We start from the raw sequence: 17,564 nt of genomic DNA on the forward strand, positions 1-17,564 counted from the left end.
GTTCAATTAAAGTATTTTTATCAGCTGTAGCGCAAATATTCCGTTCATGAAAAATTACAATGTAAAATTGACGAACATTTGGTAAAATGAGAGGAGACGAAGATAAAAATGCTCAATCCGAAACCTCGGAAAATTAAATACATTTGATGCGTTTCGAACGAATGTCAATGATTTTCACCCCGAAAAAATACCCCCCCCCCCCCCCCTAGCCGCAGACGATTCCGATCAGGGAAATTTTATTTTTTGGCCCACCCTATACCGTTCATAAACAATAAAGATAGGACGCATTAGGTGAAGGAGAGGCCATTTTCAGAGGGTTAGGGGAAAGGGGGAAGGGGAAAGAGGGGAAGGTTCTTTAGAAATTTGTTGGTGTTTTGACTAAAATTAGGAAATTTTCAGCCCACAGGAAAGATATTTATGGTGTAATACAAAGTGCGGTTTTTTTTTTTTTTTTTTTTTTTTTTTTTTTTTTAGGAGAAGAAGTGTATACTACATATTTGATGAGTGTATCAAGAGAGGAGGGTATACATTCTCAAATTCCGTTTGTCAGCGTTACCTAAATTACAAAAACCCCTTACAATGTTGTCATGGAAACACTAATATGCATAAGGGTTCCTCCGTTGTCATTGCGGGGCATGACTAGCGTTTCGTATTCATACTTTCCAAGTTATAACTTCTTTTTTAGTATGTGATAATATGCATTTATTGAGAAACACTGTTCGATCGTAGAGTTTCAAGATTGTTTATTTAATATGTACAGTATATCACAATCCATAATCAGAACGCAAAATTAGAGACTTATTTACAGATTATTTACACAAAGAACGGGAAAAGAAAAGAAATATGAGACAAAGAGAAGAAAAACAGATTTTATGATATCACAGAATCCTTATCCACGTTTGAGTAGTCAAACGTTGCAAAAAAACGAAAACAAAAACGGACATAACATAACAATTAATTAAATATTTATGACATTTTAAGTCAAAACCTAAATTTAACCTAATTTACTTGAAGAAAGCATATTTCCTCATATGAAAATAACTAAAATATAAAACAGGAAAATAAACTGAACACAAAAAATTCAAAGTTACTCTCACTTTTTAAACGAGAGAAGAGAGAGTTTTTCCAACTACTGTCAAATCACAATTGAAATTTTTGTATTTTGCCTGTTTAAAGAATGTGAGCCAACCCTTTGAAAGTCATTAAAATTTCCGGTAACGCGCAGTTCCTCGTATCAAAATGTGAGAGAGTCACTGCTGATGAGATATTTTTTAGAGTAGGTTATTTTATCATTTCCATTTACTAAAATTTTCTAGAAGTCTCATTCATAATAAATCGTAAAGTTGAAAGAATGATATGGAAGACACGGTGAGAAAAGAATCACATATGTTCGTTGTGCTTTGAGTTGAAAATAGAGATGAAACGGAAAAAGTGGCAACTCTTGAAAGTTGGCAGCACTGTGTTTCCTCCATTTAAAAGTATTTAAAACAATCGATTCTTGGTGAGACTACTTGCCTCGCCTAAAATCGATATTTATAATGGATTCAAATGGAGGGGAACAGCGTTGCCAACTCTAAAGCATCGCCACTAAACGGAAAGCCTTCAAAGAAAAAGAGAATCTCCTGTTAACTCTATGATAGAAATAAAAACGTTCGCGATGAAAACAGGAAGTAACATTTTCACCATTTGAAGCGGTAGTGCAAAGATTCAGACAATCGTCTGTATTTTTCCATGCATCATTTTAACCAATAATATAGATATTAGAAATAGACAATGGGAAACTTTAATGAAAGTAAGAAGTAAGTAGGAAGTAAAAGCTAAAAGTAAGAGGATTTTAAGGGCAAGGGATTATTGACACTCTAATACTTGCAAATCCTATTTTCAGTAGTTTAATTTTGCCAGAGGCTCCTAACTTACAATTGCATCGTAATAGTTTCATAAATATTTTCCTTCGAGTACCATGTCCTCAAGTTGTAGCAGTCAACTTGTTTAAATGATACATCCCCTTCTAATATTGTAATAAGATCAGCGTTTTAACAGAAATACCTCATTTTGGCTCTTCACAATGCTTTGAATCTCGGAATTGACGGGCTATCACTCTCAACAGCATGTAAAGTTGCATCATGTGCATTTGAAGGAGTTTTCTTTCTCAGATAGATGTAATCTCCATTCGAAGAAATACATTCTTTACTAACTATCCCCATAAATATTACGACAAAACGTTAAAATGTTAAGTTTTATTCATCTGTAAGTTACAGAAATTGGTTCTAAGTGGGAGACTCAAGAAAAAAAAGCTACTAAAGTCCACAAAACAAAGTAAATGGAAAATGTTAAGAACTTGTTAAACCTCATTCTTACAAAAATAGAAAAGTATAAAAATATAGTAGCGACAGACGTATTCGAAAGAAAATTCTCCCTCATTCTCTGAGAATATATTAAATGTTACAACATTTTATATATACTTTGAAAAGTGTGGCATCCTAAACTCGGAAACAGAACACCATTAGATCAATACAAATCATCTAAAACTGTACCACATTTTTTCGAGAGGAGGCTAAAAATGGCTGTTAATTTTATGAAATTATGACGATGCAAAACATGAATAAATAGCTGAATGAAAATGGAAAAAACTCTCTCAATGAACAAACATTTAAAAGCAACGCAAATTTCTTGTTTTAAAAAATATACGTAATGCTTAAGGATGTAAAATAAAATCTAATTTGTATCAACTCTTGACTTGAAACTCGTAAGATCTAATTTTCCAATTTCCATGAAAGTATACAAATGTGACGACGAACGCCATTGCTTACGTGTAAGTTTATCGGTAAAAAATTCATTGTAAAAAATTCACAATCGTTCCACAACTCATTTCATGATCAAAATGTAAGAAAAAAAAACCTTTTCATCACAAATGAAAGTAAAAAGAAAAATTGTTGGTGGAGCAAAGGAACTGTCCCATAAAAAATAAATCGTCCTCTTTCGACGAAATCGTCCTTTCAGTTTTCGTCCTTGGGGGACGATTTATTTTTACAATGGTGGTCAAAGGATCGGGTCTGAAATAACTAATCTGCGGCATAATTGGATGTATTTATACTAAAAGGAACTATGTACATAGGATTTGCATGAGACAAAGTTCCTTTTAGCATAAATACATCCTATTCTCAAATTTGAAGAAAGCGTTTTCAAATTTTCACCTCCTGTGAACGGTCAAATAATCATGTGAATAGCTCTGGAAGATTGCTATGATGTATGACCTTGAGGAAAAATGGAAACTTAGGGAGGTAGAGCTCATATTAATAAAACTTTTTTCCTAGATATTTTCGAAACTATTATGACATAATCTCAATTCTGTTAGTTCCTCTCCAATAAAATCGTCAACTTAGAATTTTTTTAATCAGAGATGCATATGTGACCGCCTGTTGGGAAAGGAACTTGAGTCCGAAAACTCAAACTTGAGTCATTGATGGAGACATAAAGGAGTGTTTTACAAGAGGAGTCTGGAGAGAAAACTTCAAAAATATGATAAACAATTTTTTTATAAAATTCCGTTACTCATTTGCGGTAAAATTTTTGGATAAAATGTTTTACAATTTACAGTTCAAGAATCGTCTCGTCAACGAAAATGAATTTAAGGTTCTGATCTGCCATGTTCGAAGCTCAAAATTGACGAATTTAAATGGGACCTTATTCCCTTTCTCGGTGTAAAAAAAGAAGAAAATAAAGAAAAAAGAAAGAAAGAAAAGAAAAGGATCAAATGTATTCCATTGAACACTAGAGTCAATTTCTCCTCGTAATCTCAACATCAGATTTTTCGACGGCAGAAATCACTTAACTGGAAATTATGTCATCATAGACTCAAGTCCTTTACGTTGTGAACGGTCAAACATTAGAATGTTATTAGTAGGGTTCCATTCGCTCATTTTAGAAGAATTTATCACACTTTTGCACTGAAAAAACCTTTCAAATATACGGAAAATATATTCAGCTGAGGTAATAATAACAAAAAGTTTTATAATAACATCAAAAGCTGGGTAACTCAAACACTTTTGAATGAAGTCACAAAGTATTTCAATTTTATACATCTCTCCAAAAGAAGTTTCAATGTTTCTTATGATCTTTTAGATTCATGGAAAAATTCTACTACTTAATTCATTTCCTTAGACAAGTTTACGTTGTACCATGGTATGTTGGCGGATTCAGCAAGGTGACAACATTGATTTCGCTCCATTTAAACCTATGGAAATGTATCGATTTTTGAAAGGACTAGGTGCCTCTACAAAAATCGATTACTCAGCACAGGTTTAAACAAAGGAAAGCCATTTTTTCCAACTTGATGGATCCGCCTCTGCCATGGTACTTCTAGCAAACCTTGTACCAGTGGCGTGGCGTGTTTTGCGATATATAGCTTGATTTGCCATTTAAACCTATGGAAAAGGATCGATAAACAAAGTGTTCACAACGAACACCTTAATAATCGATTTTTTACCACAGTTTCAGATGGGGAAATCTCGATAATCGATCATTCACGTCTCGCCACTACCTCGTACTAATTGGTTAAAACTCGGTAAAATTTCCTGGTGTGCAGCTGATTATACAACTTTTTAAAATGTACATCCTTCAGTCATCATTCTATTCAAAAGTGAGCCAAATGAGTGAGTGGTGCTGTTTCACGGACACGGTGATTCTGTCACTTTAAATTTTCTTAAACAGATAAACTAATTTACGATATTGTAAAATTAACAAAAATGGAAAATTCCTCTATTGTAACAATTGCTTTTCTTAAGTATAAAAAGTAAGTTTCAGTTGTAGTTTACCAAGAATTTGGTGAAACATTTTCCTATTTACAAAAATTACACGTTTTTAATTTGAGGTACACAATCGTAGACTATATTGACAACAACCAATCGTTTTTCCCTTTCTCCGGGAAGCGAAACATAAAGCCCTACAGTCTTACACAACCTTTGTGCGTTTAATTCGATCAAAAAGCACTTACAGAAGTAGTAATGGGAGTAATCATCAGCTTATAAGTTAGCACTGAAACTTTCAATAATTCAACTTTCTGCTGTCTTTTGTAAAATTCGACATTTTTAAGCTTCTGTAGGAATATTTCATTTAACATCATATGTTTTGATTCTCTAATTGAGCTTAGAGAGATGTAAAATAGAATACAAGCATTACAACCTTATGATATTAAAATTTAAGACCTTTCTGATGAAAATTTGAGATGAATCCCCCGATTTTGTTATGTGTTTGTTCCAATTATACTCTTGACAGACTCAAGATTCTACATTCGTCCGTGCTCAATGTTAGACACGTACAGCTCCGATAAAATGTCATGGACAAAGAAATTATTCTGCAGAAATTTGGATCTATTAAAAAATTGGCAGATGATATTACACTTGTGCATGGATTTTGTGCAGCTACGTAAGTTGCGGTTGTATGATTAAATCCTCCCTACTGCCCTTGAAAAGTTGACTTCATCCCTCTATGCATGCTCATGTGCATCAAAATTACTGTTCTGTAGAAATTGTGTGATCCTAATTATCCATTTGCTCGCTTCCCTCTGCTCCATTCTATAAATTTCAGTCTAGAATCATTCTTTTACTTTAAACCACGCCCGTTCAAATGAGAGCCAATATTACAAATACTACCTAAATTTCAGTTGAACAATCGACGGTTTGATATTTTCAGCTTACGTGAAAGATAAACTGACGAGACATCCCATATATTATGATGGTATAAAAATTTCAGTGAGGTCCTGTATGTATCTGCAGGTATCCACTAATTATCTCCAATTAGGAATCCTTCCATGAACTTAAAATATGTTATTCATTTTAAATTGTGCTCTTTTTTATTGATGGTAAAAAAATTGGAAAATTGAACGGCCTATTTTAAAGCAATATGATATCCGTTTCCGATCATGTGAATTTATTTTTAGGTATCTGAAATAGTGGAGCGTTCATCAATGTCATACTGAGATCATATTTGAACGATATTGAAAGTTCATCGGAAGGTTACTCAAATGACAAACAATTAATTTTCAACACATCTCATTCAGGAACAATCCATCGATAATTAATTAGGCTTTCGTTAAGTTAAAAGTAAGGTAACTATTTAATATGGGGAGGAAGCAAATTAAGTGCATTCTATCACTCGTAGCTGGGAACTTTCTATGACGGAGGGCCTCGAAGCTTTCTTTGGGTTTTTATTCGAGCACATCTGCTGTTGGTGAAGCTGCATATCTTGCGAGCCGTATTCTACCGTTGAATCCATGTCTTGACTTTCTTTCTCGATGGCGACATCTGTAAAAATAATGAAAACGATAGTTTCAAAAAATTAATCATAAAAAAACGAAAAATTTAATTTATTGTATCCTACACTTAAAACATAAATCTGTATTGGTGCTTGTTATTTTAGAAATCTCACGGGGACACCTGAGGTTTCAAAACATTGAATAAGTCCAAACTGCTGCGGGTTAATGTTTTCAATAATAAATTCCAAAGTTCAATCCGATCGTTGAATCTACCATCTATACTATAAGCTCCGAGACCTCCTAATTTTGCGAAACTGGTGACGCTTAGTTCCAGCGTTCTACCGGGCCGATTTTCATGATTTTTGCGGCTATCGACGGGCAATTGTCTCTAGATAAGCCAACTCTTTTCAGATTTTCAAAATATGGCCCAGGTTTTTTTATATTACGTGGTAAAGTTGCGAATTCTCCCATTTAAACAATGTAAATTTATACTTTTTGTCATAGTTCGTTTGAGCGTTCTACCGGGCCGATTTCCATGATTTTTGCGTAAATCGACAGGTAATAGGCCCTAGATGAGCCCGCTGTTATCAGATTTTGGAAAAAGGACCCAGGTTTTTTTAAAATCACGTTATAAAAGTGAGTGAGTTTACAGAATGCTGCGGTACTGCCACCGCTATGCGCGGGAGGATGCGCAGTGGTCGAGGAGGTTGCGCAGTAGCTGTGTAGCCTGCGCATCAGCTCTACACTTATCTACACAAGATTCGCACCCAAACCCTCATGTCGAGCGGTGGCCAAGTCGTCTAATAAGACATCGAACGCGTCCACTCTGAGCTCGATGTGGGTTCAATCCCCGACTCATAAAGTCTTAATTATTACCTGACTGTTATTGTTCATTGTTTTACTGCAATATTACATCAAGCAGTCATTCCAAAACGCGTCCTTTTAATTTTAAAGTAATTTTAAGTAAAGTTTAAAATTAAATTATACCTCATATCGTAATTTTTTATGGGAAAAATAAAACTAACACTGATAGGAGGGTAAAAATAGGGCCGCGAAGCGGCCCATTGATGGCGCGGAGCGCCTTCAGGGGGTTGGGCCGCGTAGCGGCCAGGGGGCGTAGCCCCCTAGTTCATGCTAACGAGGCAATGAAGGACTGGAAGTGAGATCGCACCGTGCATTACACTCACCGTACTCGTGTTTAACTCGGGTGTCGTTCCTAGTCACATTTTTTGGGGGAAAAAGTCAGAATAGCACTCGTAAACCTCCTGTGAAAAAATCAAAGTTGAATAAAATATATTCAACATGAAAATTGTCGTTAAAATTTGTCCTAAATATCCAGCCTTACAGAGGTAAAAAAACCTCAGCCCTCCCTCTCTTCCATTCAAACTTAATGTTTTTATAATAAAAAATATCCAACTTAAATTAATTAGTATAAATATTAACATATAGTATCAGTATTACTCACCTAGGCCCCCTACATCGGAGGTCACAAAATCACTATAGCTCGCTAACGACAGTTCTTCATCAAAATTTTGTGGACGGCAGCAGGTTGTTTTCCAATGAGTTCTACATAGAGTAAAAAAAAACAAGTTTCAATATTTGGATGGTGTAAACAGAGAAAAAAGAGTAAATAGGAAAGGGGAGAAGAACAGTCGATGTAAGCTCAGTTGCAATTCTGATCACGTCTCCTTTATATCAGATTCCAGATTTCTGATTCTTCCTCGCGAGGTATACTAGTTTCAGGATGACCTGTGAAATTTTGTTTACATTTTCTCAAAGTGATTCCATGGAACCTTTTTTTTCTCACGGCATATACCGCTACAAGTCATTTTAGAAAGCCGTTTTTCTTTACTCTTACTTATAGCATTGCAAATTTCAAACTTGCGGATCTCCGCCATTAAGTGTCATCTCAAAAAAATCTGAATGAACCTATTGTGTATTGCAATTATCACTTCACAGTGAAGAGTATTGTTTATCTGTAATCATATCTAAATATTTATGCGCCCAGCGTATGGTTCTCACAAATTTATCTTACCTGAGACCACTGGCACTGATGTATTTTTTGCTACAGCCTTGGCATAAATACGGCCTTTCGTTGGTGTGAAGCCTTTTGTGCAGTTTTAAATGGACGAACTGAGTGAACTTAGCAGGACACAGGTCACACGCGTAAGGTTTTTGTCCGGAATGTAGTCTTAAATGAGTCTTTAGATTTGACGTCGAACTGAAGCGCTTCTTGCAAATGTCACACTGGTGAGGTTTTTCACCTGCAAAAAGAGGGATTCAAATCATGTAAGGAAAGGAGAAAATAAGGCACACAACGAAGAAGAAGGAGAGAAACAAAGAAAATAATCATGACGGCAATATGAGCGGCTTTGGACCACGAATATTTGCATGTAATGGTTTTATCACTTCCGCTCTGGCCCGGCACAGAACTGCGTGTCTCTCAATCTCTCGGTTCGCCTTCAATAATTGTGATGGCAATATGAGTTACTTTGGACCTCGAAAAGTGGACAAGGTACGAATTGAGGCATTCTGATAAATAGGGTGGTCAAAAAATTTTGCACATTTCCGGGTTTTTAGCGAACGACAGCAGCTATCGATTTGCGGTTTGTGTGTGCTTAAAATAAACGTAATTACCAATAAAACAAAACCAAGAACACCTCTCTAGCTTAAAAACTGGCAGAGATACAGGGTTTGGAAAATGACTTGTAGCATGACGGCCTCCAGGATTTTTAGCTACAAATATGTTTGTGAAGAAAAAAAAAAGTTTCATACGTAAGAATTGAGCGTATTTATTGAAAAAACTCACAAAATCTTGCGGAACTTTAAGCTTTTTCATCGGATGACACGGCTGACTCAACATTCGGCTGTTTTTCGAAGTACTTTCCACCACTTTGAACGGAAAGTTTCAGCCACGCCCACTTCACAAGGATCGTCTTTTCGGAGTCTTCTTGTCGGAGGACTTGGAAGAATCTATGATCGGTGCTGATTTCGAGCCTTTTGGAGCTCGAAACGTCCTGCCATTTATAAGATTTTTTAATGTTTTAGCCTTGTTTACCCATGATTTAATTCCCTCCGTATTTTTTCGTATATTTGGGCAATGTTTTTGTGCTTTATCGTTAAGGTGATTCGATGGACGCCATATTTTGTGTCAGAACGGCATGCGACATATCGCATCCATTGGTTTCATTTCTTCAGCTACTCGTCATTTTTCTCCAATTTTGAGATCGCAATTCTGGTGTCGGGAGACTTAAGCACTCACTTACCAATTTTAACAAAGAAATTCAACGTAAATAAGGCGTAGTTTTTTTTAGAGAGAATACATCGCATTCGATACTATATCAAAACTGCACTCGAATGCGATATTTTCTCTCTAAAAAAATCACGCCTTTATTACTTTGAATTTATTTGTTAAAATTGGTAAGTGAGTGCTTTAGTCTCCTGACAACAGAATTGCGATCTCAAGATTGGAGAAAAATGACGAGTAGCTGAAAAAATGGAACCAATTGATACTATATATCGCATGCCGTTCTGACCCAAAATATGGCGTCCATCGAATCACCTTAAGCTGAAACATTAGTTGGACGTATTTCTACCAAACAGACCTATGCGGAGGTGACAAATATGGGGTGTGCTCGTTAGTTCTCTTTGCGTAAGAGTGAATGAGAATAATACAGTGCCAGTGACGTCAGCGGCAACGAAAAAGCGGAGGCGCATCGAGGAGATCGTCGTCGGGGCGCTTTAACTTATGAGCCCTGTCCACAACGCTCTCTTGCCATGCCCGCAGCTCATGAGTCCCGCATTCAGTTGGCACATAGGTCTGTTTGATAGAATGTAATATCCCGCTTTTCCAATTCTTCAAAAGGAATCACGCCCTCTTTTACATTCTTTCTTATGCAGCTTCGACGAGCACACCCCGTATTTCTCACCTCCACATAGTTCTGTTTGATAGAAATACATCCAGTTGTAGAAATTAGTTGGACGTATTTCTATCAAACGGAACTATGTGCATTATGACATGAGCCTTGTTACGCATATATTCTTATGGGTCCCAGGGCTCATGTCTTAATGCACATAGTTCTGTTCGGCAGAAATACGTCCAGTTGAGGGTTTAGTGGTAGGATCCCTCACCTGTGTGAACCAAATGGTGCTTCTGGAGATGCGCCAGCTGGGTGAAACTCTTGGTGCAGACGGAGCACTTGAAGGGCCGCTCGCCCGAGTGAGTCCGCAGGTGGACCTTGAGGTTGGAGAGCTGCCCGAAGGTCTTGAAGCAGACGTTGCACTCGTAGTGCATCTTCCCGTCCTTCTTCTTCAGCGGGTACGGGAGCGAGCGGTAGCCCCGCCCCTGGCTGTTGGGGCTCATCGGGCTCCCCACCCCGCCCCCGCCACCCTCGTCCGGGGAAAGGGGCGCCGCCACCGACACTTGGAGGGGCGCCAACGGCTTGAGCACCGGGAGACCCGTCGAACAGGAGGTGCTCGGGTACGAGGTCGACGACGCTGGTGAGCCGTGGTTCAGGTGCGGGTAGTAGTAGTTGCTCGAGTAGCCGAGATCCCCGGCCTCGTAGGAGGAGGGCGCCGCCTGTCGGAGGAAACTTGTATTAGTATCAGAGTAGTCGGTGACCATATACAAAGACAAAGAGAGGTTTTCCACTGGCCTTATAGCGACAGGTGGAAACTTTTATACTTTCGTGGAAACGACACTTCCTTATGGACGATTATATGGAGCAATAATCGTTACCCTCGTAAAAATTGGCGGTAGAATCTGTGTTCCAAAATACCATAGATCTACAGCCGGCTGTAAGATTTCCCATAGCTTCTATAGCCGGCTACACAATTTCTTATAGCCGATGGCGATTAAGTAACAGCCAGGCGATAAAGCGTATGCTAAACGTTACTAATTACGGATGCTAGGACGTAGTGAGTTTTTGGAATACTGCTCTCTTTTTGGGCCTTAGTGTCTTGATTTATTTTGCGAGGAAAGCTCCGTACTTTTGATGGATGCCTGCCATTACTAATATATTAGAGCGCCTTCAGTTTCGTATGATACTGTGCAATACCTCTGGTGTGAAATAGTTGCTTCAAGCGCCGTGGCAGGCGGGCAGCCAGCGCGAAACACGCATTGGCGCCTAAAAACCTGACAGGGATACTTCACGCGTTGCGCAATGCGTAAAGTATCCCTGTTAGGTTTGTAGGCGCCTGTGCGTCGCCGCTCCGCTTTGTGTTAGACTCTAATATTTAATCTGGCGGAGTCAGCGATATTCAACTCATGATTTTGAGATGTTTGCACATCCTGTATGGATTATTCTCATTTTAATTGATGAAAAAAATATGTATTAAAGGAAAATATAAGGTGTGTTTTGTAAATATTAAGGTGGCTCCGTATCAAACTTAATGATTTCCAAAGCACACGAACTTCTACACAATTTCTTATAGCCTTTTATAATCGATGGCGAAAAAGCAATAGCCAGGCGATAACGTGTAAAGCCCGGCGATAGGAACTATAGCCCGGCTGCATAAATTTTTATTCGCTGCGTATAGTCCGGCCGTATGATTATCTCCGCATTCTACAGCCAGTTATATGATTTTCTGTAGCCTTCTTTAGGCGGCTATAAGCATTCCTATGGTATTTTGATATGCAGCTCTTATCGCCAATTTTTACCAGGGCACCCTTTTTTCGGCTGTCGACCTATACCTTCAAGTCGGATGATGAGCTCCAGATGGCGTAATGAGTTAAACAAGTTTGCAACTCTAATCGAGTCATTCATCAAAAGTACGGCAAAAACCAACAGAGGTCTCATTATCATTATTATTGCGCCAAAAATAAAATAAACTCACGATAGAATTTACTATGCCTTCATGACAATTTGCCATTCTTTTTTTCAGTGTATATAAACTTGCTTGGCGTGAGCTTCCTCACCGAGATGTATTGAGAGTGGTGATGGCTAATACATTGTATGGCTATCCGGTAAATACTAGACTGATTTAGCAAATATGTCATTCAAATTTCGATATTTCCGATGATTCCACTATAGAACAAATGAACTGTTTTGATACTGATCGTTTTGCCTCGTTTTTCGAGAGCGGCACAGTTTAACGGCGATATATCGAATGAAGAAGCCACTTTATCAGTATATAACAGATGCTCTAAGAAGCTATTTCAACCATAAAATTTTAATAAATCGTCACCTTCCGACCAAAGTATTACAAACGCCATGCGACGATTCAGAATTTCTACCGTCATTTTATTTTTTACTGAAAAATTGTTCAACGAAGCTGTTCGAAAATTTCTTTGTGCTGCCACTAAAATTCAGTGAAGTTTTCAAACAGATTCAACCAACAATGGAGATGTTGCATGTGTGAGGGATTTGCGATTTGACCATTGATTCTTATGTAAAAGTTCGCGAGAAACACGATGGTGCCACTGGCTTTCTCTGAAATCATCTCCCAAGCTCAAAAAAAGCTCTCAAGTTGAAGTCAAAATGGAGGGGATATCCCACCCTACCCTGAGAGTCCTCCTCTACATCAAAACAAGCCTCCATGCAAAGATATAGGGAGCAAAGGCATTAGCGGGGTTGCCACTTTCTTTGGGGACTCCAAAACTGAAAACACGGCAACCCTGCTAGTGTATTTGCTCCCTATCTTTGCATGGAGAGTTTGTCTTGATGTAGAGGTGGACTCTCAGGATAGCGTGGGATATCCCCTCCATTTTGACATCAAGTTGAGAGCTTTTTTGGAGCTTGGGAGATGACTTCAGAGAAAACCAGTGGCCCCATCGTGTTTCTCGCGAACTTTTACGTGAGAATCAATAGTCAGATCGCAAATTACTCACACATGCAACATCTCCATTTCCCTGTAAAAAAGTGAAATGGCGGTGGAAATTTTGAAACGTCGCATGGTGCTTGTAATACTTTGGCCGGAAGGTGACAAAATTAATCAAAATACTTAAATTTATAACCTTTTGTGCTGGCATGGACTCCTGCCCGCCGAACTTCTCAGCGGTGGAGTCCGGGCTCATGGGGAGGTTGCTATACCGATGGGACTTCTTGTACGAGTAGGCCATCTCCGTGGGCGAGGAGGCGCACGGCGGGGGACTGGGCGCCCCTCCCGAGCCGAGCGCCCCTTGGCCGAGCTTCTTCCGCATGAGGATGTTCTCGAGGATGGAGGTGGGCGCCCCCTCCCGCTCCTCGTCGATCATGAGGGCGTCGACGTCGGTGTCCGGCGAGGGGCACGGCGAGGGGGACCGCGAGGGCGCCGCTGGGAGGGGCGCTCCTGCCTCCTTCTCCCGCGAGTACATGTACGAGGAGGCGCGGAGCATTTTGATCTTGACCTTCCGGTATTCGTTGCTCCGGTCCAGGTCCTCGCCGGCCTCCTCCAGGAGCTCCGCGTCCGGTGGCTCGTGTGACGCTTCTGCTGGCTTTTTACTGAAAGAAAAGAAGAGGATATTTATGTAAGTACTGCCGTGCGAAGGAAGAACGCCGGACAGTGGAACGAGTCTTTTGAAGAAGTCGGACATGAAATTTTCGACAAAAATTGTATTATTTTACATTTATCTCTTCACAATTTTAATTTCAAGGGATGCTTTCTAAGGGAAAGATTACGAGAAAACCAATAAAACTACTTTTAAGACATCAAAATTTCATACCAATAAAGATAATTATACGCTTTTAAAGTTTTTCAAATCGTGTCCGGCCCCTCCCATATGCTGTGGCCACATGCTGTGCCCATATGCTATGGGCTGTTATAGCTGACACTCAAATTATACGTATCGGGACCGTCTCGCCAGAATTGTTGAATTTTTAACTGATTTTAGAATTTGCTCCTTGTTTTTGTTGTAAAAGTTACAAACGGTTTAGTTTCTTGTTCAATTTTGTTGAATGACTCAGCATTGACTTACTTTTGGTTCCTTTCAATCGTTTCACCAGCCTTACTCTTCATGAGGACTTTGTTTCATGCATAAAAAAGTGTTTTCAGTAAAAATAGCAGATGTCACATTTTTTTCAAATCGTTGTCACTCCTTCAATTTTTCACTTACATAGATCGTAAAACGTGTGTTTTTTACCGGAAAAGTTGCTCCTCGTGAAAATTTTCATAAGAATCCTCTCGGTCTACGGGCGGAAAAGTGCAAAGCTTCAAAAACTTCAAACGCGATTTTCTCACAAGTAGAAAACTCGACATCCGCTATTGTTACATATAAGTCCTCATATACGCTTTTAAAGTTTTTAAATCGTGTCCGACCACTCCCATTGACTCAATCCATCGCACACCGTATGAGCCTTCAGACTTCGTTGCAAAATTTCCCGTGGCAAATCACGAATTGTCGGGAAAATCTGTAAATATTTTTCTCCCGATTTTCCGGAGAATTTTGTTCGTAATTTGATCTAAAATTTGTGAAAATTTTAAGGAGGTAAATTCATAATTTTCTTCGAAAATGGATATTTTCTGAGAGGAAATTCGGCAACACCTGGAAGCTCATACGGCGTTCTTCCTTAGTACGGCAGGCTAGCCTCGCAGCTAAGAGTATACGCTACATTTGGATGCGACAAGCCGGTTGCATCATTGGTATATGAAGGCGTTTTAAAGATCTTTTGCCAAGCTATTCAGTGACTTCTCTGCTGTTGGCATTGCAGCTAGTGCATTTGCACCTGAGGATTTCACTAATTTTATTTCTGACTTCTCAAAAATCGGAAGAATTTTGGTTAAAAATTTTCCTGGTTTATGTATATTCCTCCAAGAAATTGAATTGTATCAGCCAATTTTGCAACATTGGAATGGAGTTGCGTTTCTTCGCATGCGAAACGACGTGTTTTTATTATTGACTCGCCACAACAAATTAGTGGCCACAACGTGATAAAAACCGGAAAATCGGTAATTTCTAACCAGAGACAAGAGACCCTCCACTAGTATCTTGGCAATAGTGGAAGCTTTTTCTTTCGGGAAATTAGCACGTTGCCGTTGATTAACAACATATTGGTAGTTTCGTTTTGCAAACAAGCTGAAGTTTGGGAAACTTGTTTGGCTCCTGACGTCAGCCGAAGCCCGTCATCCACCATGTGGGTAGGTCAACAGCCGAAAAAGAATGATACCTGCGGGCCGATTATTGAAAGTTTAAAGTAGCCCGATAAGACGTTAAAATCCGATATATTGCATAGTTAAGATAGGGCTATGTCTTGTCTTATCGTGCTGACATGGTTTCAATGATCGCCCCGCTGTTGCTTTCTTATAATGAGGATGTTGCATATGTGAGGAATTTGCGATTTGACTGCTGATTTCTCATGTAAAAGTTCGCGAGAAACACGATGGTGCCACTGGTTTTCTCTGAAATTAACTCCCAAGCTCAAAAAAAGCTCTCAAGTTGAGGCCAAAATGGAGGGGATATCCCACCCTACCCTGAGAGTCCACGTCTACATCAAGACAAACTCTCCATGCAAAGATAGGGAGCAAATACATTGACAGGGCTGCCACTTTATTTGGGGGCTCTAAAACTGAAATCACGGCAACCCTGTCAATGCATTTGCTCCCTATCTTTGCATGGAGAGTTTGTCTTGATGTAGGCGTGGACTCGCAGGATAGCGTGGGATATCCCCTCCATTTTGGCCTCAACTTGAGAGCTTTTTTTGAGCTTGGGAGTTGATTTCAGAAAAAGACCAGTAGCACCATCGTGTTTCTTGCGAACTTTTACGTAAGAATCAACAGTTAAATCGCAAATTTCTCACACATGCAACATCTCCATTGTCCATAAAGAAGTGTCGAATCCTCGAAAGTAAAAGCTCCCACCTGTCGCCAAGAGGCCAGTGAAGGGTCGCTTGTCTCTGTTCCTGTGCACACCTATCTTGGGTAAGACGGGAGTATTCGACTTACCTAAAATCTAAGACATAGTTATTGTCCCCCTCCTCGGAGTCGCTGCACTCCTGGGGCGACGCGAGGACTTCATCATGGTACCCGTTACTGTGGTAGCCCTCGTCGGACCTGACGCTCCCACTCTGGTCGAACTGGCAGTGCTCGGGGGGTATCCCGTGGGAGGCCTGGAACTCCTCCATGCTCGGCTCCTTGAGCAGCTGCTCGTCGGGCGTGTCGCCGAGCTGGACGCTCATCTCCCGCCAATCCCCGCTCCCGCTCTGGTGCTCCGGGTACGCCAGCTCCGGCTTCATGAACTGCGGCTCCGGGTACTTGCACTCTTGGGGGTGGAAGAACTGCGAGCTCGGGTGGGTGCTGGGGGTTGTGTGGGCGGAGGGAGTTGTGTGGGATGTGTGGGGGATGGAGGCGGGTGTTGGGTGGGAGGAGGTGGAGGAGGAGGAGGAGGCGGTGTACTTGAGGACGCCGAGGCTCCTGGTGGTCGGCGAGCTCCGGGGGTGTTGATCTGCCGTCTCGGGTGGGGCCAGGGCTGGGTGCTGACTGCAGTATTTGACTTGCTGACCTGCGGGAGGAATGACGAGTTAACCGAGGGGTGTCTTGTATATGAACCGCGTTAAGCAGAAAGGAACCAAGCTACATAAGCTATTGCCATATGGACCGCGTTTAGCGGAAAGGAACCAAGCTACGTCAGCTATTGCCAACTTTAATTGAGCGATTTAATTCTTTACAAGAGAACGTTTTTGCGGATTCCTTTGAAAATGTTAAGGAATTTGCTTCGTAATATCAAGCAAATTCACTGAAATTCGCACGAAAATCCGCAGAACCGTTTTCATGTAAAAAATACTGCCCATTTAAATTTGGCAATAGCTGATGTAGCTTGGTTCCATTCTACTCAACGCGGTCCAAATTCAATTGGGCCATTTAGTTTTTTACGTGAAATAGTTGTGCGGATTTTTGTGCGAATTTCAGTGAATTTCCTGCACAGTCCGAGGGGCATTCCATAAAATTTTTGAAGGAATCCGCACAAAACATCGTGGAAAAAATTGTATAATTTTGTTGTTTTGTAAAAAATAAATTGCCCAGTTAAATTTGGTAATAGCTGATGTGGCTTGGTTCCTCCGTCGTCCATATAGTAGAATTACTTTTTGCTACAGGGAGCTACAATTTCTGTAATTTCTAAAAAAAAAAAAAAAAAAAAAAAAAAAAAAAAAAAAAAGTTGATCCGTGGAAATGTCCTTTCTGCGTCGTTTAATCTTGCTGTGCGAGGGCCCTCGCACTATGGCCCTCCCCTAGGGGATATAAATTTCACGGACCTCAAGCACTAAGGAGGAAACTAACTTAATAAGGAGCATTCAGCTGCTCATCAATAACATAACTGCTACAAAAAAACGTTGCATCATTCTATATTTTCTCTGATTTGTTTAATCATATTTCTTGGGTTAATAGCAGTTACTCCCAG

At 39.8% G+C, this 17,564-nt stretch overlaps 1 protein-coding gene across 1 annotated transcript in view; it reads right to left on the reverse strand.

Annotated features, from left to right (window-relative positions):
* Positions 1–726: 726 nt before the first annotated feature.
* The window catches only part of LOC109035475 (PR domain zinc finger protein 1), an 89,470-nt gene continuing 72,632 nt past the window's right edge, over positions 727–17,564 (reverse strand). The window contains exons 8-13 of the mRNA XM_019049129.2: positions 16,112–16,667; positions 13,209–13,674; positions 10,385–10,832; positions 8,289–8,517; positions 7,719–7,819; positions 727–6,302 (exon numbers count right to left, since the gene is read on the reverse strand). Of these exons, the coding sequence (XP_018904674.2) occupies positions 6,136–6,302; positions 7,719–7,819; positions 8,289–8,517; positions 10,385–10,832; positions 13,209–13,674; positions 16,112–16,667 (1,967 nt within the window). The 3' untranslated portion in view covers positions 727–6,135. The remainder of the gene's footprint in view (positions 6,303–7,718; positions 7,820–8,288; positions 8,518–10,384; positions 10,833–13,208; positions 13,675–16,111; positions 16,668–17,564) is intronic.

This window comes from Bemisia tabaci, chromosome 8, assembly GCF_918797505.1.
Source record: "Bemisia tabaci chromosome 8, PGI_BMITA_v3".
Lineage (NCBI taxonomy): Eukaryota > Metazoa > Arthropoda > Insecta > Hemiptera > Aleyrodidae > Bemisia > Bemisia tabaci.